Source organism: Symsagittifera roscoffensis, chromosome 1 (assembly GCF_963678635.1).
Source record: "Symsagittifera roscoffensis chromosome 1, txSymRosc1.1, whole genome shotgun sequence".
NCBI classification, from domain to species: domain Eukaryota; kingdom Metazoa; phylum Xenacoelomorpha; order Acoela; family Convolutidae; genus Symsagittifera; species Symsagittifera roscoffensis.
In genome coordinates this window covers 36,627,537-36,649,711 of record NC_087062.1, presented here as the reverse complement: position 1 = coordinate 36,649,711, position 22,175 = coordinate 36,627,537, and the positions used below count along the sequence as shown (strand labels likewise).

Sequence of the window (22,175 nt, the reverse complement as noted above, 5' to 3'; positions counted from 1 at the left end):
AAAAGTATGAAAACGAACAAAAAAACAGTCCGATACAAAACAGTCCGAACAACATTCCCAATTGATTATCGTTTTAACAAGCCGGCAGGCCGAGAATTGTACTTTGTTCAACAAGCATAATGAACATAATAGTGACCGCCGCAGTCGCGCCAACGTGTTGCGAGCTTGCCAACAAAAGGTAGGACTTAATACGAAATTTAGAGCTGGTTATCGCCGCGAAGCGGCGACGCGCTCGCAGCGTGCCCACCGGTGACCTTAGACCGGACTGTTTTGTATTGGACTGTTTTTTTTAGTCCATTACATGATTTTTGGGATGTTTTGTATATGCACCAATTACTGCACATGCAGTATGTGCTGTACCACACCAGAAAAAAACGGGCATTTTTGAATAACTTTTTTCAACTTTTGACTCTTTCTTCAATCAGTGTAGTCAGAATTTATGTGCTAAATGCACAACACAACACCTTCTTGTTTCTATATTAAATAGCATGGCAAACTGCACTAAGAGTTTTTTTTATTTACCAATGTTATGTCTAATTGGTTACTATGAACCAGCCTACTGAAAACCATATGGCGTAAACAGAAACTTCATTACATTTAAAGTTTTCGCACTCAAATCAGCAGAGCAATTTTTGCATATTGCAGTCGAATGTCTCGTGAAAAATGCCCAAAAGACGTTTGCAAACAGCACAACTCATATCTTAAAACTGTCATCATTGCAGCCCAGATGAAAAAATGGTTTGTAGATTAGGCAGTTTTTCTTCGAATCCAAATATCAAGCTTTGGAGAAAAGCTTCAGGTATGAAATGTCAATCACCAATCATGATAGGAAATGATTGCTCAGTACTTTTATGATTTAACGGAACGCTTTTTGAAGGTCTACAGAAATAGAATTCAAGGCGAAATATTAGCAAAGTCTCATTAACCCGAAAACTTTCGAGAAGCAAAAATATGACCCTGAGAAAGAATATTGCCTTTGATTCTTTTTACTTTCTCAAACTTCAAAAGTTGGCAACAAAGCCCAAAAAAATGAGCGAACAAAAAGTTAGTCAAAATCCACTAAACATAAAAAGAATCAACAGAAATCACTTTCAAAACGTTATCTTTGGGTGTATCACTGTCAAAATGAAATTTCAAAGAACACAGGAATTAAGGCAACTACTAGTTAGCCAAATAAAACTTATTAGGTGCTTTACGGAAATTTTTTGACCGGGATTTGAACAATATACACCTATGACAGACAAGTCAAAACCATTAGTTCTACACCAGTCATTCACTGTAATTTGATAAATTTTCTATAGCACTAAAATATATCCTTGCGATTTCTTACATCATTTTACCTGCATGAAAAGTAGTTAAACTCGCAAGTGTATAAATTCATCAGAATTACCAATATCTAATTTTAGAGAAATCATAGTACATTGTCAAAGCAAAAAACCCAAGGTTAGCCTACCAACTTGCTCATTTATTATCCAACTAACCGTCTGAAGGTCAAACTATAGATTTGTTTTAAATGATATGTTTGTAAATTAAGTGTAACGAAAACATGATAAATTAGACCATCGTCGATTTACATTTGAAGCATTCACAAGCTGCAGTCTTGAGCTTATTCATTTCCTCGCCTTCCTGATACACGTCTTATAGCTTGCTATGGAAAAATTTAACTCTTGCATTATCCTTGAATTCGTTTTGGCATCCAAGGAAAGCGGCAGGCTAGCTTTATTAGATTACACCAAAGACAACTTGTTCGAAAAACTTCAACAGATGCTGTTCGACACACACACCAAAGAGGAAAAGTTCCTCAAAAAATCGAGAAGCGTTGAAGATCTGCGCGAAGCTGTAGTGTTTTGGAAATGTGATCGAGGTAAACTGCGTCCTCTAGAATCAGACGAAGATTTTTGTGCTGCTATTTTATATTGGACAAGGAATGATCTACTCAGATTCCCTATGGAAATTTATGTTTTGGAGAAAAAGTCACCATAGACACAATTTGAAACAGCTATTAGACAGTAGGAAAAGTGTCAATGAGCTCCCAAAAACAAAAAATAATTATAAGTTTCAAACTTTGAGCTTCAAAGAAGAGCACCTAATAATTTTGAATACCTTAAAGCCTTTTCAATTTCAAAAATATTTCACTGTTTTAAAAAAGGCTATCCCTATTTGAGAAAAAAGGGTCACCAAGTAGTTTTCAATGAGTAAATACACGGCTTGAAGGATTGTCTTCACCTCGTTCATTGACACTTAGAAACTTAAGCTGAACAATGTCTATTTGAAGCAAAAAAATAATAGTTTTGTATTTTCTTTCGATGAACATCTAGGCGTAGCAGGCGACAATTCGCATCAGCAGATTGAGCGGCTAACACTGATTCACGCGTACGATATTTCTAATGCTGAAACCGAAGCAGGGTAAGCAGCCACTGGTCGCCAATGCCTTGTAACCAATTGTTGCATGTAACTAATTGTCGACCAATCTTTCAGAATATACTCAAAACATTATGTCAAATAGATCAATTGAAAAACAGAACAAAAATCGACATTAGCGATCACAGTTTATTTGATTAAAGAAAAACAATGAGTTCCCTCGCCAAATTGGGAACATCTTTCATGTCCAGATCACCTCCGATGGGCACAATATAACCATAAATAACCAGAATGATTCCACTGTCGTGCAAAAAAAAACAGGGCAGGTGACAGTTTCGGAAGGTGCCCTTTTGCATATCACTTTGCAGCCTGTGCCGCTTCCTTCCTGCACGCATCCTGCAACAACTGCGTGTCAACTTCATCTGCAGGCAACTGCACGTACCTCACCACTGAGCCTCTGATGAAACAGTTCTTCACACTCAGCATGTGTGGATGTCTGTCTGGGTCAGTGACGGTGATATCTGACAACAAATATGCTCTAAATTTTACTCCCATAGAGCCAAAAACGAATACACAACCTTTTTTGAAAACAGTTTAAAACATCTATTTATTTAACATCAAAAACGGCGAATTTTCGCATAAGACCGCCAAATAAGTCTGCACAAGGACAATTATAATCTAAATTTCAATGCAATTTGACAGCGTGGACAAAAATTGGTTTTGTAAAACTTTACAAATGGGGTAAAAAAAGAGTCACGAACACCAAACAATTACCCAGGGGCGGATTAACATGGCGCTAAAATGTTCCAAGAAGTACCAAATGCGTCGCATAAGGCATTGAGTCGCACATAATTTTTGGTATATTTCGTCTTTAGTCCTTCATAGAAACTTAATAAAGCCTAATTATGCTAGCTGGTCTCGATAGATGCAGAAACCATAGGATGGTGCCCATATAGCATCTAATATCAAATTCGAATTAAATCGAAAAATTAATTAGATAAACAAGAAGGTAGAAACTTAGATGCCTGATAACTTGATGTTGAGGAACTGATCAACGGAGTGTAGCGTGCCACATATGCTGAGGTCATTCTTCAATTCCACCACAACTGTTTTCCCTACCAGAGACTTGAAAAAAGAGAAGAAAAGCATTGCGCTTCAACCTTATTGTTTTTAGTGAGAGCGCATCATTTTCAACGTCAACTCTGAAAAAAAAATGCACATATTTTGACCATTAACAGAATCTGTCCTAACTTTTCAACCTTAAACCTGACAAAGAAACTGACACACATAATTTGAATTGATAGGTGCAAAACCATCTAATTAGTTTACAGATAGTAAATCATGTACAGTTATAAACAAGCCATTGATACATGGTTACTCTAGTGAAAAAAGAGAATGCAAGAAGCTTGCCATTCAGTAGTACGCCGAGGGTGGTCCTGTAGTCTGCCGCATCTTCCTCAGTTTTGGCTGCCAAAAATTGATCCCCTTTGTTAGTAATTTACATCCTACATCCATATTTTGGCCGACCGACATTAAAAATTTCGTTGGGACTCGAATATATAGTAAATTTGAGGAGGAGGGGTTTAACTCGCCGAAAAAAACGAGAAGTAAAAAAAAACTTTCAATTATTTTCAAAAGACCGCCCTCTCAAAAAATCCTGCGCAAGCAATGTTGGCGTTACTGGCAAGTTGAAAAAAAACGAGAAAAAGTACAAAAAAATTTTCCATTTTTTTTTTTCAAAAAACCGCCCTCTCTCGATCGAAAAATCCTGCGCATGTTGCCATTGTAATGAGAGTTTCATTTTCTCCCGTTTAAAAAGTAATTATCACACGTCGACAATATCATCATCAACTCTTGAACTGCAGAGTTGAGTTTCAAATTTTAACGAACAATTTTACGGCGTTAAGGACTACCCGTACTGAGAATAAATGGAGTGCAATCGAATTTAAATCCATTTTTGTCAATTGATTAAGGTTTCATTTTCATCATTTTATACAATAAGGATACATTAAAAAACTAAAACTTTCGAATGAAGCTTAAAAAATGAAAACTCTTGTAACGTGTCGTTACAAAAATTAATTTTAACATAATAACAAAAAAACTCCAAACAACAATAAAAAGGCCAAACACATGTTGGAAATATCAGAAAATTATCGAAACTATTTGAGTAGTCATACTTAGACGCCAGATTTGCAGCTCCTGAGTGTACTCTGGCAGCACCCCAAGATAGGGTTGAGATTTTCAAATGTGGCTAATTTTTTATATACAAGTTTTGTTAAAATTAAAAAAAAATCATTAAAAAACGCCATATTTCGAAAACAAAAAGATTTTCGCAGCCCTACTTGAACGCCAGTTTATAACCCCACTTACAGGGTTGAGAACTTAAAATTTAATTTAAAAAACTGTCGAACCAAAAGTTTTTTAGTTTCACGTTGCGAATGTAGGAAAAATGTAGAGTGAAAGCATGCGCGCTCTAACAGATTTCAAACTGTCGGTTTCTTAAACATACGGACTTCTTGAACATGTTACAACATACGGCTTCTTGAATATGTGTCAAGTGAAACGCCAACCAATAATGTACAGAGGGATGTACATATTTATAAAACAAAATACGAGTTCGGTGTCGTTATTTGTCAGCAAACGGATTTCTTAAACATGTGTCAAGTGAAAGACCAATTAAATAATGTATAGATAGCTGTACAAAATTATAAAATAACAAGCGGACTTCTTAAAAAAACGGACGTCTTAAGCATCTGTCAAGTTAAACGCCAATAAAATAATGTACAGATAGATGCACAGAATTATGAAACAAAAAAGCGAGTTCGATGTCGATTTTTTTTGCAAAAGTCAAACTTAGCTTTTTTGATATCCGTGGAAAAGCCTTAGGGCCCAACTGTTCTCAACAAATCAGTTTTCATTGAAGTTGGTATTCAATGAACCACATTAATTGAACCTTTATGTCTGAGATTAATTGAACTAGTTTTTCCCTGACCTTCGGTTTTCAGAGCAAAAACTTATTTCGCGATTAGAATGTATATTGGAACATCGAGCATTTAAAAGACTCTTTCATTACAAATTAGCATTAGGGATATTTTGTGTTTATTCAACAAATTTTAAATTTTCCGGTCGCAAAAAAAAATTGTTTTCGAAAGTCTGCTTGGCTTTGTTTCCATTGGAGAGAGAAAGTTCTTTTTGATCATGCCCGATTGAACGGAAAATTGCTTTGTTTCCGACTGAGTGAATTGAAAAAATAGGTTGTTGAATGACGTTGGTTTTTCCTAGGCAAGGAACATCGAAAACTGCAATAATCGACCTGCGGCTATCACTGAAGCAAGTGAGTTTGTAGTTGAGTGGGAAGGGAAAAATCAATTGGACGTACGTGGGTCATAAGTTACTATCTATGGGCAAAAAATTGGAAAAATTATATGAATACAAGAAAGTATACTTTTGGCTTCACTGAATATCAGTAGTTGTAATATCCGATCAATAATTTTTGCCTTAAAACGTGCTGTGCTGCTCAATTGAAATAATAGCTTCAACGAGACCATTTTGTACATTTAGGAGCAGTTAAGGAAAACTATGAAAACAGTCCTAATACTGACTACGAGGGATCAAAGAAAGTCTTAATAAGCTGGGGCCCCAGTTGGCCAGAAATCGACGAGTGACAATCGCTGAAATCGACGAGCTATAGAAAATTTAGGAAAATCGATAAAAAGCCGAAAGCTGAACTGTTTTCTTAGGTCTGTGACAGAATCATTTTGGCCATATATTGACAAAGAAAAAAGTATGACTCATCTTGTTCATTCATAATCCCGGGTTGACCGTCAAAGACAAAAATGCTAGTCATACAGCTCCAGACATTTTCTCTATGAAAAAATGCTAGTCATACAGTTTCCATACTATGGGAACTGTATGACTAGCATTTTTTTAAAACAAAAAACAATTTGTATGAGAAAAAAAGAAATTAAAGTAGTTATAATGCTCATAAAACTAGTCAGCTGTCATACGTTAATCTCCAAACTTGTCGAAACAGGCAAAAAAATTAACAAATGTCTTGTATTGAGAAAACACAAAGAAGTTAAGTTAGTTAGGAAGCTCAAAAAACTTGTCAGTGGTCAAAATGTTATCTCCAAACACGTTGAAAGACAAAAAAAATTGTCAAGAAACTAAATTTTTTTCAAAAAAATGCTAGTCATATAGTTTCCATACTATGGGAACTTTATGAATGACATTTTTTAAAACAAAAAAAATTCGTATTAAGAAAACAAAAATGAAGTAAGTTAGTTAAGAAGCTCATAAAAATAGTCAGTGGTCAAAAGGTAATATCAAAACTTTTTGAAATTAACAGAAAAAGAAGCAAAAAATTCATTTTTTTCTTGAAAAAACGATAGTCGACCAGTTCCCAAAATATGGGAATTGTTCCACTAGCATGTTTTTTGAATAAACAACAACAAAACGTATCGGCAAAACTAAAAACTTTAAATTGGCTATTAAGCTCTAAAATTTGCTAATGGTCAAACGGTAATTTCCAAAATTATTGAACTTGACAAAAAAACTACGTGGTAAAATGCTACCCATAAAGATCACATACTATTGGAACGGTATAACTACTAAATTTTCAAAGAAAGTTCTATTATTGTGATCACTAAAAAAGGTATTTTAAGAAATCGAACCTGAAAAAAACTAGTTAATGATCAAAAATTGATCTGACAGCCGATTGGAACGGAATAATTTTTTTCAGTTTTAGATCAACGCCTAAAATTTTTGTTAAAAGAAATTTTTCGAAATAAAATTTTTCAAGTCACAAGCATAGCAGGAAGTTTGCTTTCATGATGTACTATAATTAAATTCAGAAGTAGATTTCAATAGCAATTTTTCATTCATACAAAGTGTAATATACTGTTACTGGCAATTATTGATTGAGCGTTAAGTGTTGCTTTGTATTCTAGAGTGATGAAGTTTGACGTATGTACGTTGGATGTGCGGTCTGGGCTTTTGAATCCTCAACTCAGGGATGCGCTTAGTGATGGCTACGCCCTTCTTTCTTAGATTGAATAAATTGAGTTTTGAAAGTTCAATTGTTTAGAGCTACTGAGTATTACTGGCTCTCTTTTTGTACTGATCTAATGATTGTTGACTTTGAACAATTATATTTTAACATTTCGTAATTGGCATAAAAAGAGATTACAATTTAATCTATTAAGCGTCTAATTCGCTCCAATTAAGGTAATTTGGCGAGAGTAACTAACATAGGTGTTCTGCACTATGTTACATAACTACACTGAATGATTCTTCCCTGGCGGCTATAATTGTGGAAAGTCGCAAGTGGTTATATAGATATATCAAACAATTAACTGGACACTTTATTAAGTTTACTGTGGTTATTAGATTAAGTTTGCTGCTTTCAAATTTTTCAAAATAAAAATGCTTTGAAAGTTTTTTTTTATGTTAAGTGGTGATAGCACCAGCACGCTATAATTTTTATGTTAAACTAAATAGGTTATATTTGCAATTAAATTAAAGCGGGGCACAAATATACGTAAAAGATTGTCCCAGAATTTAAGATACAATTAGACTCTCTTATTAGAGAAAGGCAAAGTTATATATTTATGTTTAATGGAAGCCACTCAGTCAGTCATAAAGATGATTTATGAGGGTGAATTCAATGATTGCCAGTAACTGTTCAAATTTGGCTGAAGCTCTCCTCTCTAGTGTCGTTCAGGTCAACCTGTGAGTCCTGTTTTCTGCTGACGTTCGCCATAGAGGAGCAGGCTGAAGTTAGTCGTGATCTGTCGGCTGGCGTTGTATGAGCATTCAATTCAGTTTGTGTCACTACCATGTATTTTTCACGAAGTTTGGTCCTCTGCTTTTGGAATTCCTTGCAGTCAGATGCTGCCACTGAGAGCACCGGTCGAATTGCGATGTTTCCATCCTGTCCTTTCAGAAACTTTGGGGTCAATCTTCTGAAGATGGCAAATCGGTGGTAGAGATATATGATGAGTGCATGTAAGACTAGGTTGCCGAAGAAGACTATTGCTGTCAGTGAAAGGAAAAGTCGTAATGGTACGTACTGCTCCATTTTGTCCACAAGGCTAGGCTTTAGCAATCGCATATTGTGTGCAATGGGTTTTGCGATCTCGTTCAGCTGATCGACTTTTGTCAGATGTGGACTGTCGATGAGTTTCGCCTTATCTTCTCTTAGTAGGTCTGCCAAGTCTGGTATTTCTGAGATCAAATGTGCTAACGGGTCCGGTAGCAATACGCTGATCCGTTTTGCAGGGATTTTGTCGCAGCTGTCTAAATCCGGTCTAATTTTTATATATTTGCTTATTCACTGTGTTCCACAGTCCAAGGTTATTAAGCAAATATTGCAGCCAGAGTAGTCTTCTCGTTTGCGCTTGTTCAGTTCATCGAGACTGTACTCCCGTAAAGAAAACGCAGCACTGGCTGAGGTGATTAACCAAATTCCGTATCCAAGGTTGATCGCTTTCTCAGGCGTTGGGAGAAGAAAATTTTCAGTCTAGCATACCGTCAATGCTGTCATTGTGGAGTGGACGTATAACTTTGCCAGGCATGATGATTGTCCTAAGTGTGTCTCCATTGTTTGGTGACAGATCCGGTACGTCGAGGTTCCCAAGCAGTTGGCGTACTGGTCTTCTGTCAGAACTGTTGTCTCCATGGAGTCCTCCGATATGGCCAGATAGGGTCCTTCAGTGACCCATTTTATGGCTTCGGTTGGATCAACTTGAGGCATAGGTATCACCTGGGCCCGGTATATCTGGAAAGCTGTTTGACTCGATGCGTACGGTATTGCCAGGTTGAGCAGAATTGTTGTGACATCGCGAAGCAGCTTCGCGTCATAATATGAGTGGATATCGCCTGGCGGTATCGCAAGGGTCAGTCGGTGGTTGTCCTCCTTTTGGCTTTTGTACACAGCGTCTATGACCGCCAACAAGGATTCTCGCGGTACAAGGCACATCGGTAGTCGTTGGTCCAGCAGAGTTGGTATCGAGTTTAAGACGTTTGTCTTATTGGCATAGAGTGCGGTTTTATAGCTTGTTATATCTGCATAGACAAAGTTTAGTATTGATGCTGCTGAGTCGAAGTTGAAATTGATCGGTTGGTTTGAGAACAATGTTTGTGTGCAATCTCGCAAGATGTGGAAATTTCCTTGAATTGTTGCGAAATGTTCGAGTATTTTCTAGTTCCGGTTTTCATTTTCGATGGTTTGTTGAATTTCTCTGATTTCAGACAACTAATTCGAAATCGCGAGCATTTTCTCGTTGCTCGATGTTTCAATTTCTGACACATAGTCCGTATGTGCCATTGAGTACTGTTCCAAAGTCACGATGTTTTTTGCATTTGCTTGGGCCTGGTCCTGGCATGATCCAAAAATTCCCATAAATTCACATCCTCTTGAATTGCCCATCATTATACCAGATCTGAATAGACCAATGCCGGCGATGGCCGCTGCTACAATTAGTGGAGCTCCCCTGCGGATACCTGCTGAGTCTAGCGGATTTTGTTGAGGAGGCGGGAAGTGTCGGTTCTAATGGCCTGAGCTTCTTGCTGTGCTGCTTCGGCCTTATCCTCGATCATGTCCAGCAGCCAGTTGAGATTGAATGGGTCCGTCGTTGAATTGAAATTCGAGGAAAAATCTAAAGGGCACTCGATAGAGGGTGTTCACCATTTCTCCGATATTTGTTGAGGTAATTCCTCATTGCTTTCTTCATCGTGAAATTGTACTTTGGGAAAGGGATAAGGAACTGGACATTTCCGCCAGGAGGATCTTACTTTCTTTGTGGAAGATTATCCCTGAGGAAAGAACATCGTCGTAGGATGCCAAAGTACGACCTATTTGTAGGATGAGGAGCAGTAATATCATTGTCCGTCCAGGCTTGAGAGTAATGTTCATGGTTGGTTTTGACAAATTATTGGGTGACCTCAGGCACTGGTGTCTCGTAGATGATTGAGTAGTCGGTGTCTTGTTGTCCGAGCCAAACGTTCGACTGTAGTTCGTGGATCGTCCTATTGAGAAAGAATTGTTGTAGAGGTTTCGTGGTTTTCGCAAGTCGTGGATCGTCAATTGTCGTTTTATTTTGTGATTGTGAGTTTATGGGGCCAAAGTGATATTTACTTTGAATCGGGTAAACAGGATGTTTACATTGCGTTCCAAATTGAGTGATCTTGGTACTTGCTGAGTTATTATGATCAAATTTTTCATTTGTTCATATTTGTTCATTGGAGGATTTGTTGTTGACACTGTATACCTTCGTGTTGGAGATTTTGTTTGGCAAGTGTTATTCAAGTTCATAGTGTTGGTTACTGAGCTATTGAATGTGAGATTAGTGTAGATCGCTAGATATATGGACAACGAGCTGCCTCGGATTGACGACGTTGATGACAATGAGGTCACGGATGTATTGGGTGATGGCGAGGCCGAGCTGCAGGCTATTGTACTTTCTCTTGACACTTTGGTCGATTATGTGCCGCCTCTTGTGACAGCGGGGCTGCCAGTTGTGTCGTTCTTTGTCGATTTGAATGCGGCCTTTGTTGATGTTGTTTGACATGTGGCTGCTCCCGAGCTAATGCTGCAGTTGGGTGTTTTCCTCGAACGGCAGAACGAAGATGCCGGCCTCATTGCTGAGATTTATGGTGTCCATTTGAGGCTAATTGTATTAATATGTAGATAATAATTAATCGTTTTTATGAATAATCGTATTTGGTTTTTTAACGGAGCTGTTGAGCAATTGTTCGGTAAAATAATATTTTGAAAGGCTATAAGACAGAAGCAACTTTTCGATTTTTCAAGAAAAAGGCCATAAGTGCCAGAAGCAACACTCTCGTTTTTCACAAACAAAAGGCCATAAGCAAGTGCCAGAAGCAACTCTCTCGTTTTTTCACAAATAGTCGATAAAATAGTAATTTCAATCTGTGTATTTTAGTTTTCCATTTCTGCTTTTCCTTGAGTTATTACCACAGGTAACGTGACGAGTTGTGTTAATTTTGAATGGATGTATGAATGTATATAATTTTTTAGTTGAAAATGTGTTTGCCCGTGGCTTTTGGCCGATTTCTTGTGTTCTGCTTTCTCAACGGCAGCTATGTGGAGTTTCGTGGCCAGCGTGTGTGGTCCGAGTTGTCTGCGGCGTGCCCTCCTGTGAAGGAAGTGTCTCCAGAGAGTGATGGGAGTGTTGTGGCCGGTCTGTGGGCCGGCCTTTTCGTGTGCCTGGGCTGTTGCCTCTTGCGACTGGTGGTTGCTGCCTTGATGAGTATCAAGAAGTGAATGAGCTTTGTTGCTGATTCTTGATTTAGAATTGTTCAGGATGTACTTTTAACATTAGTTGTTTTTAGATCTTGTACTTTTAATTCAGACTGTTTATTTTTAACCGGTGTTTTTCATAAGATCATTGGAGAGTTGGAGAGTGCTCAGACGATGTTGTCGTTTTAGATTTTCGGAGTTTAGGTATAGTACATCATGTATCGTTCAAATGTATTCAGTTTCCGTGAATGGTATGCTTTTTAAATGAAATTGTTTCGGTCGTTTCCGTCGCAATGTTAGGCACTGAGTCTGATTTGGATCCACAAGGATTTTTCACGTTTTAATGGGCTGATTAATTTTTCAGTTGTGAAATGAAACGTGCTGCAAACCTCAGCGGTGCTAATTTTTCTAAACGGATCACGCGTTCTGTAGACGTAGCTGATCAAACTGACATCCACCCGGTTGCTGAATTCGCCAAGAGCCTCCCCCAGGTGTTGCTGTTGCGCTCTTATGATGGACTGAGATGCGACGAGCCTGCTCAACTTTGTGGCAGTAGAGTACTCAAATAAAAATCAACGAGTAAGTGAAAGGGTCCTCATTCATTGTTGGCATTCGTGAAGTGGGCTTCATAAGTGTTTTTTTTCAGCGCCTTCTAAATGGTTTGGTTTATGCTGATCGTGTCCTGCGTAGCTTCAATGTGTTCGCGACTCGCATTGCTCCCTTGGGAGCGAGAACCCATATGGATGTTGTTCACAAGAATGCCAAAGAGGTCGCAAAATTCCTCAACTGCTGGGCTCGTTCGAGGTCGCAGATATTCGAGTACTCATATGAATACCTTATGGTTACTGAAGGGAAGAATTTTTGCTGTTTCTATTGCGACGATGATGAGACTGTGGACAGTCTGATTACATTGTATGGCTGTGGAACAAAGATCTGTTTCTTGGTAAAGCTTGGGAAATTTGCCCGACAACTGGAGATGGACTATGCTTCACTCGGCAGCCTATTAGTGTCTTGCAGTGCATGGGCAGAATTTGGTTTGTTGCACCCAAGAGGTTGGCGACTCCGTATATCTTCCATACGGGTGGGTTCACTGCGTGGTGACCCTAGGTAATATCTCTCGATGTGCGTCGCTGTTGTCGGTAGGTCTCAGAGTGCCAAAGGAAAGAGCTGATCAAACTTGGAAGGCTGTGGCGAGGCTTTTGCCTTTAGCAGGTGAGAGGAGAAGAAGTCCGATGAAGGACCTAGAGGCACAGATTTCGAATGATAAAGATTTGATGTGAGTTTAAATTGACTTGACTGATTTCATAACGTTCTCGTAATTTTTCATTCGTTCGAAGTCAGTATTTGATGTGCTCCATTTGTTTTTCGACTGTTGGCACTATCTACGGGGGGATGGAAACTTGGTGAGTCAGTGCACCTGTTCTGTGAGAGCTATGCAGGGCATCCGCGGTGAAGTTTTCGGTTGGTGCTTTCATGAAAAAACTTCGGGTCCCAAAATTGTGCTATCCCTGATCTTAATACATGGGAGTTTTCTCATTTTTCGAGATCTCTAGGAAGTTGACTTCTGCTAGTGAGCCGGCTTCTTAATACATGGAAATTTTCTGCACTTTTCGAGATCTCTAGGAAGTTGACTTCTGCTAGTGAGCCGGCTATATACGTGTCCAGCGGACGCAGAAACGATGATCGGGAGATGGTGTGGCTAGACGAATAAAACAACTTTGATGTCTGTTTTTTGGAAAAAACCGGATATGATGTTAAAAACTGAGTTTTCACATAGTTTATCCAGACCACAGCCTATTATGAAAAGTGCGATTTGCTTTATCCTTTGCGCGATTAGCTGCTTCTTCATGCAGCGAAGGCTGCGTGTAAGATCGTAATAAGACAGTTTTTTGAAATATTGCGATTTTGTCACTAGATTGAATATTGATTTGTTTTGAGAAGGGATGTGCCTGGATACTGAGGCGCCAACTTGTGGCGTTTCGAGCGACTTCAACGCGGGCTGTAGTGCTGGGTACGCATCGCGGATTTGCTGTGCTATTCCTTCGCTCATCTGAAAGTCACTCGAGACACAATGCGCGATGGAGCCTGGGAATTGCAACAGATCTCCTGTATTAAATATGATATTTGGTTCTTGGATAGAATTCATCGAGTCTTTGCTGCTACCAGCGTCATCGTTTGGCCTTGTCGCATGTTTTGTTCGTTTGAGGCTGCTTTTTATGATGCTCCTCTTGGTTTCTCGTGATTTGATGTTTTTTTCGGGTTAACCACTAGTTTCGAAACCTCCGGTGCTCCGAATTTTTAACAACTCATAAAAAACCATAAATATTGCAAAAAAGAAATCAGCATCCTTTGAGTGTACTCTGACAGCACCTAATTGCAGGATTGGTGATTTCAAATTTTGAAAAAAAAAATTCTATTCAAGTTATTTCAATTCAAATTTTTTAAAACCATTAAGTTTTTTATATCTTAGTTCTTTGAAAAACTTTAAAACCTTTGAAAAATTAAGAAACAACATTTCGGACTCTAAAACTAATTGGACAGTCGCATTTGGACGCAAGTTTTGCTCTTACAGTACCCAATTACAGCGTTGCGAATTTCAAATTTTAAGAAACGCTCAAATACTCATCTGATAGTTCGAAATGCAGCATTTTTGATAACGATAGCTTAATTTCCGAAATCAGTGGAACTAACGTGATTTTAGAGGAATGTCAAGATAAGAGACCAAGAAGTGTTTGTTCTGAGAATGAACTCAGACAAATTGAAAGAATGTCTTCGTCTCCTCTAGGAGTCGCAAGAGCACACGGAAGAGCAAAACTTGATGTATCAGAAATCGATTTCATGGCTAGCAATTTTGTCGCTGATTCTAGTTTAGTAGTTAAGTTTCAAATAGTAGCGGTGTTTCTTCAACAGGACAACCAAAATTATTGCTTTGTGTCAATGCATTAGTGGCTCTTCATGGAATCTCAGACTCTGAAGCTAGCAACTGATCAGAAGGGCCTTTCCAGGTAACAATGTGCCGACCTTCAGATCTGTCAAATCTCAATATAATGTGCCAAGTTCCAATCATTGCAAGTTTCTGAGAAAATCCGGCCTAGGAACGCGTTGGCAATTAGATTTTGTAGCTTAACTCAAACAGATAAACAGTTTAAACAATAGGAAATATTCATTCTGATCTTAAATTAAAAGACTGTTGAAACCACGAGCTGCAAACGTTGACAGTTCATGCTCATCTGATAACTAGCGTGTAACGCACCTCCGGAGCTTCGAATTTTTAACAACTCATAAAAAAACCGTAATAATTGGGAAAAATCAGCATCCTTTGAGTGTACTCTGACAGCATCGAATTACAGGGTTGCTACTTTCAGATTTAAAAAAATTCTATTCAAGTTTTTTCATTGCAAATTTTTAAAAACCATTAAGTTGGTTAAATCTAAGTTTTTGAAGAACTTTAAAATCTTAGGAATGTTAAGAAACATCACATCTTGGAATCTAAATTAATTGGGCAGTCGCATTTGGACGCAAAACTTGCAAATTCTGAGAGAGCTCTTACAGTACCCTACAGCGTTGCAAAATTAAATTTTTGAGAAACTTAAAATTATGTTTTCTAAAAAAAACTTTTTTGAAAAAAACAGAAAGAAATGTCATATCTCGAAAACCAACAAAAGATTTGAGGAGCCACAATTGGAGGCAAAATCTCTCGCAATCCCTGAGTACTCTGACAACCCCCAACTACAGGGGGTTAGGAACTTCAAAAATTGAAGAAAAAAAACGGAAGTTTTCTGACATTTTTTTTTAAAAAACAACAAAACGTCATATCAGGAAAACTACAAAGACGTGAAAAGTCACAGTTGAAGGCAATATTCGCAACACCTGAGACTTTGAGACCACTCTGACAGCCCCAAACTAAACAGTTGGGAAATTCAAATTTAGAAGAAATAAAATTAAATTTTCTGACTTTTTGAAAAAAAAATTACACGCAAAAAATGCCATATCTCAAAAACTACAAGGATTGGAGCAACCATATTTGGAGATGAAACTCACAACTCCTAGGAGTACTCTGAAAGAGCCTCACTATAGAGGTGGGAACTTCAAATTTTATGAAATTATTTATATCTAAGTTCTTTTAAAAATCTTGAAAAAAATTCCTAAAGAACATCAAATCTCGATAACTACAAGGATTTGAGCAGTCATATTCAGAGGCACGATTCGTAATCCCGAGAGTACCCTCACAGTTTCTAGCTACAGGATTGAGATCTTCAAAATTTTTGAAAAAACAACAAAACGTCATATCTCGAAAACTACAAGGATTTGAGAAAAAAGATTTGGAGGCAAGATTCGCAACCTCTGATATTACCAAGACAAGCCCCAACTGCAGGGTTGCGAATTACAAATTTTCAGAAACTTTAAAAAATAACAATTTTTTAGAAAATTTTGAAAAATCACGAAAATTGCCGTATCTCGTAAACTAAAAGAATTGGTTATTGATATATGGAGGCCGAAATAGCAATATCCGGGGAAAACCCTGACAGCATCTCACTAGTGGGTTGCTAGTTTCAAACTTGGTGAAGTAAAGATTTGGCTTTATGCTCTGCGATTTGTCACACGCAAAATTAGTTTAAATGCCTTCAGTTTAATAAAATCCAAATTATTACTTGCAAAATTGAGTCTATTTTACTTTGCTGAACCGCATTGGCAATTTATTAGCATATGTTGCTGCTTTATTCATTACTAGTGTTTGTCGGTTGTTAAGCTTGCGTGGCCGATTGAATAGTGTGTGAGACTCACAATATCTGGATTGCAATAGGTAGCAGATCGAATCCTAGGCCTAGCCGAGTTTTTGCTAAATCGAAGCTTAATTCTAGTCTTTCTTATTGCACTTTCTAGGGCTGCTTATTGGTGATGTTCTCGGAAACATTTGCGAAATGCAGCTTCGCCTCTGTTTACTTTTCTAAATTTGAATGATTTGTCTGATTATTACGCTTGCCGTTAGCAAGCGTTATCAAATCGGAAAGTACATTTTTTCGGGTTAACAACTAGTTTAACAAAATCAGTCGAATCACTTGACATGCTCAATGCTCTTCAGCTAATATGCTCAATTTCATGAAAATTCAAATTTAACAACTGGCTGGGTACTAGTTATTACAGAGTAGTTTCACTTGAAAGTTATAAAAATTTTAATACATAGGTTTTTTTGGCTCAACTGGTGTCAGCTCAAAGGGCCTTGTTTCCGCTTCGCAAGTTCTGTTCAGTTGCTAATTTGAATTTCTACGGGGGGATGGAAACTTGGTGAGTCAGTGCACCTGTTCTGTGAGAGCTATGCAGGGCATCCGCGGCGAAGTTTTCGGTTGGTGCTTTCATGAAAAAACTTCGGGTCCCAAAATTGTGCTATCCCTGATCTTAATACATGGGAGTTTTCTCATTTTTCGAGATCTCTAGGAAGTTGACTTCTGCTAGTGAGCCGGCTTCTTAATACATGGAAATTTTCTGCACTTTTCGAGATCTCTAGGAAGTTGACTTCTGCTAGTGAGCCGGCTATATACGTGTCCAGCGGACGCAGAAACGATGATCGGGAGATATATGGTGTGGCTAGACGAATAAAACAACTTTGATGTCTGTTTTTTGGAAAAAACCGGATATGATGTTAAAAACTGAGTTTTCACATAGTTTATCCAGACCACAGCCTATTATGAAAAGTGCGATTTGCTTTATCCTTTGCGCGATTAGCTGCTTCTTCATGCAGCGAAGGCTGCGTGTAAGATCGTAATAAGACAGTTTTTTGAAATATTGCGATTTTGTCACTAGATTGAATATTGATTTGTTTTGAGAAGGGATGTGCCTGGATACTGAGGCGCCAACTTGTGGCGTTTCGAGCGACTTCAACGCGGGCTGTAGTGCTGGGTACGCATCGCGGATTTGCTGTGCTATTCCTTCGCTCATCTGAAAGTCACTCGAGACACAATGCGCGATGGAGCCTGGGAATTGCAACAGATCTCCTGTATTAAATATGATAATTGGTTCTTGGATAGAATTCATCGAGTCTTTGCTGCTACCAGCGTCATCGTTTGGCCTTGTCGCATGTTTTGTTCGTTTGAGGCTGCTTTTTATGATGCTCCTCTTGGTTTCTCGTGATTTGATGTTTTTTTCGGGTTAACCACTAGTTTCGAAACCTCCGGTGCTTCGAATTTTTAACAACTCATAAAAAACCATAAATATTGCAAAAAAGAAATCAGCATCCTTTGAGTGTACTCTGACAGCACCTAATTGCAGGATTGGTGATTTCAAATTTTGAAAAAAAAAATTCTATTCAAGTTATTTCAATTCAAATTTTTTAAAACCATTAAGTTTTTTATATCTTAGTTCTTTGAAAAACTTTAAAACCTTTGAAAAATTAAGAAACAACATTTCGGACTCTAAAACTAATTGGACAGTCGCATTTGGACGCAAGTTTTGCTCTTACAGTACCCAATTACAGCGTTGCGAATTTCAAATTTTAAGAAACGCTCAAATACTCATCTGATAGTTCGAAATGCAGCATTTTTGATAACGATAGCTTAATTTCCGAAATCAGTGGAACTAACGTGATTTTAGAGGAATGTCAAGATAAGAGACCAAGAAGTGTTTGTTCTGAGAATGAACTCAGACAAATTGAAAGAATGTCTTCGTCTCCTCTAGGAGTCGCAAGAGCACACGGAAGAGCAAAACTTGATGTATCAGAAATCGATTTCATGGCTAGCAATTTTGTCGCTGATTCTAGTTTAGTAGTTAAGTTTCAAATAGGAGCGGTGTTTCTTCAACAGGACAACCAAAATTATTGCTTTGTGTCAATGCATTAGTGGCTCTTCATGGAATCTCAGACTCTGAAGCTAGCAACTGATCAGAAGGGCCTTTCCAGGTAACAATGTGCCGACCTTCAGATCTGTCAAATCTCAATATAATGTGCCAAGTTCCAATCATTGCAAGTTTCTGAGAAAATCCGGCCTAGGAACGCGTTGGCAATTAGATTTTGTAGCTTAACTCAAACAGATAAACAGTTTAAACAATAGGAAATATTCATTCTGATCTTAAATTAAAAGACTGTTGAAACCACGAGCTGCAAACGTTGACAGTTCATGCTCATCTGATAACTAGCGTGTAACGCACCTCCGGAGCTTCGAATTTTTAACAACTCATAAAAAAACCGTAATAATTGGGAAAAATCAGCATCCTTTGAGTGTACTCTGACAGCATCGAATTACAGGGTTGCTACTTTCAGATTTAAAAAAATTCTATTCAAGTTTTTTCATTGCAAATTTTTAAAAACCATTAAGTTGGTTAAATCTAAGTTTTTGAAGAACTTTAAAATCTTAGGAATGTTAAGAAACATCACATCTTGGAATCTAAATTAATTGGGCAGTCGCATTTGGACGCAAAACTTGCAAATTCTGAGAGAGCTCTTACAGTACCCTACAGCGTTGCAAATTTAAATTTTTGAGAAACTTAAAATTATGTTTTCTAAAAAAAACTTTTTTGAAAAAAACAGAAAGGAATGTCATATCTCGAAAACCAACAAAAGATTTGAGGAGCCACAATTGGAGGCAAAATCTCTCGCAATCCCTGAGTACTCTGACAACCCCCAACTACAGGGGGTTAGGAACTTCAAAAATTGAAGAAAAAAAACGGAAGTTTTCTGACATTTTTTTTTAAAAAACATCAAAACGTCATATCAGGAAAACTACAAAGACGTGAAAAGTCACAGTTGAAGGCAATATTCGCAACACCTGAGACTTTGAGACCACTCTGACAGCCCCAAACTAAACGGTTGGGAAATTCAAATTTAGAAGAAATAAAATTAAATTTTCTGACTTTTTGAAAAAAAAATTACACGCAAAAAATGCCATATCTCAAAAACTACAAGGATTGGAGCAACCATATTTGGAGATGAAACTCACAACTCCTAGGAGTACTCTGAAAGAGCCTCACTATAGAGGTGGGAACTTCAAATTTTATGAAATTATTTATATCTAAGTTCTTTTAAAAATCTTGAAAAAAATTCCTAAAGAACATCAAATCTCGATAACTACAAGGATTTGAGCAGTCATATTCAGAGGCAAGATTCGTAACTCCCGAGAGTACCCTCACAGTTTCTAGCTACAGGATTGAGATCTTCAAAATTTTAGAAAAAACAACAAAACGTCATATCTCGAAAACTACAAGGATTTGAGAAAAAAGATTTGGAGGCAAGATTCGCAACCTCTGATATTACCATGACAACCCCCAAGTGCAGGGTTGCGAATTACAAATTTTCAGAAACTTTAAAAAATAACAATTTTTTAGAAAATTTTGAAAAATCACGAAAATTGCCGTATCTCGTAAACTAAAAGAATTGGTTATTGATATATGGAGGCCGAAATAGCAATATCCGGGGAAAACCCTGACAGCATCTCACTAGTGGGTTGCTAGTTTCAAACTTGGTGAAGTAAAGATTTGGCTTTATGCTCTGCGATTTGTCACACGCAAAATTAGTTTAAATGCCTTCAGTTTAATAAAATCCAAATTATTACTTGCAAAATTGAGTCTATTTTACTTTGCTGAACCGCATTGGCAATTTATTAGCATATGTTGCTGCTTTATTCATTACTAGTGTTTGTCGGTTGTTAAGCTTGCGTGGCCGATTGAATAGTGTGTGAGACTCACAATATCTGGATTGCAATAGGTAGCAGATCGAATCCTAGGCCTAGCCGAAATTTTGCTAAATCGAAGCTTAATTCTAGTCTTTCTTATTGCACTTTCTAGGGCTGCTTATTGGTGATGTTCTCGGAAACATTTGCGAAATGCAGCTTCGCCTCTGTTTACTTTTCTAAATTTGAATGATTTGTCTGATTATTACGCTTGCCGTTAGCAAGCGTTATCAAATCGGAAAGTACATTTTTTCGGGTTAACAACTAGTTTAACAAAATCAGTCGAATCACTTGACATGCTCAATGCTCTTCAGCTAATATGCTCAATTTCATGAAAATTCAAATTTAACAACTGGCTGGGTACTAGTTATTACAGAGTAGTTTCACTTGAAAGTTCTAAAAATTTTAATACATAGGTTTTTTTGGCTCAACTGGTGTCAGCTCAAAGGGCCTTGTTTCCGCTTCGCAAGTTCTGTTCAGTTGCTAATTTGAATTTCAAGTGTCTTGCTTGGCATGTTTTTCTAGAATTCTTGTGATACAAACAGTATTTTGAAAGTGTATGGGTTTTTTATTTTATTATTTTTGAGGCGCTTTGGAAAATTTTTTCGCGTTTTTTCTTTGTTGACCGTGGATTTTTCTCGATAATTACTATGCCAGATTTAATCAACCCAACAGGTTGTTGGAAGCTTAGCTTTTTAATTTGCACGCCCAGTTTTTTAAATAAAAGTTATGGCCTTCGAACAAGTGAAAGTTTTCAAAAACTGGACAGTTTTTGGAAGCTTTTTACTCGCAGCAAAAAGTACCGTACCAATTATCAGGTTGGCGTTCAATCAATTTTGGGAATCCTCTTTAATTTACCTTAAAAAGTTGTGGATTTCGGACAGTCAAGTTGTTGAATTTTGACCGTTTTAGAAAAAAATTTTAAATTTTCGAAAAAGTAACCTATCAAATCTGAGATGCAAATTTCAACCGAGAGAAATAATTGCGCGAATTTTTCCTGCAGCGCGGCTTCTCAATTCTTTGTAAGGGAAAGGATAGGTCTTTTAAAATCTCAAAATATTTACTGTTCTCACTTATTTTAGTTGAAACTTTTAAGGTTTTGGGCTAAATCTAATTTTTAAAATAACGCATTTCGTCCCGCATCAGTATAACAAATTCAAAAAAAATTCAATTACCTACCTCCAGCTGCAGCTCAGCCCTAGCTCTCCTTCATCGAGACATACAAAGTTTTTGGTTCACCTAATTTTTAACATTTTTCACTTTTTTTCGACTCATGTTTGCTCTTTAATGATTAAGTTGCATCGAAAGTGATTGACATTTTTATATCCGGCATAGTTAGAGGTTAGAATCATTTTGATCTAATAATTTTATTATCAATGCTATTACACCTTTTTCCCTGTTTTTGAGTTTTTGTCTCATCGTGTTTTCTAACTTTTTTCCTATCCACGGAAATTGATTTTTCGCATCACCTTTGGACTTCCACCAGAGATAGTTTGGGCGAAAGTCAGCCAATTATGTGCTCCCAGAATCACTCATGTGGTGCAATTTTACCAAGTAAAACTGAACCAGATTAGTGATTCAAGGAGCACATGAGTGGCTGACTTTCACCCATATAACACCAATTTTTGTGCGTAGGGTAAAAGGTAGAAAAATCAAGCAAGTGTGTTTATCGGTACGATGAAAAAATAATGTTATAAAACATGGTGTGGCCTGACCCTATACTGTCGTGGATGTGGAGGTCGACCAGGATTTCGGCTTGACTTTCAGTGGGAACGTGGTCTTCATAATCGTTTTGTTGGTTTTTTAGTGCTTTTCGGCAAATAAATACTCTCATTTCTCATTAAGACTAGGCAACTCAGCTTTCTCTTGAGCCGCGAAAAATTTCCAGCAGAAAA

General features: G+C 37.5%; 1 protein-coding gene across 1 annotated transcript in view; it reads right to left on the bottom strand.

The window, feature by feature from the left end:
* Positions 1 to 2,495: 2,495 nt before the first annotated feature.
* The window catches only part of LOC134843655 (U6 snRNA-associated Sm-like protein LSm2), a 77,872-nt gene continuing 58,192 nt past the window's right edge, over positions 2,496 to 22,175 (bottom strand). Inside the window, exons 2-3 of the mRNA XM_063859855.1 lie at positions 3,387 to 3,565; positions 2,496 to 2,882 (exon numbers count right to left, since the gene is read on the bottom strand). Of these exons, the coding sequence (XP_063715925.1) occupies positions 2,719 to 2,882; positions 3,387 to 3,510 (288 nt within the window). The 5' untranslated portion in view covers positions 3,511 to 3,565 and the 3' untranslated portion in view covers positions 2,496 to 2,718. The remainder of the gene's footprint in view (positions 2,883 to 3,386; positions 3,566 to 22,175) is intronic.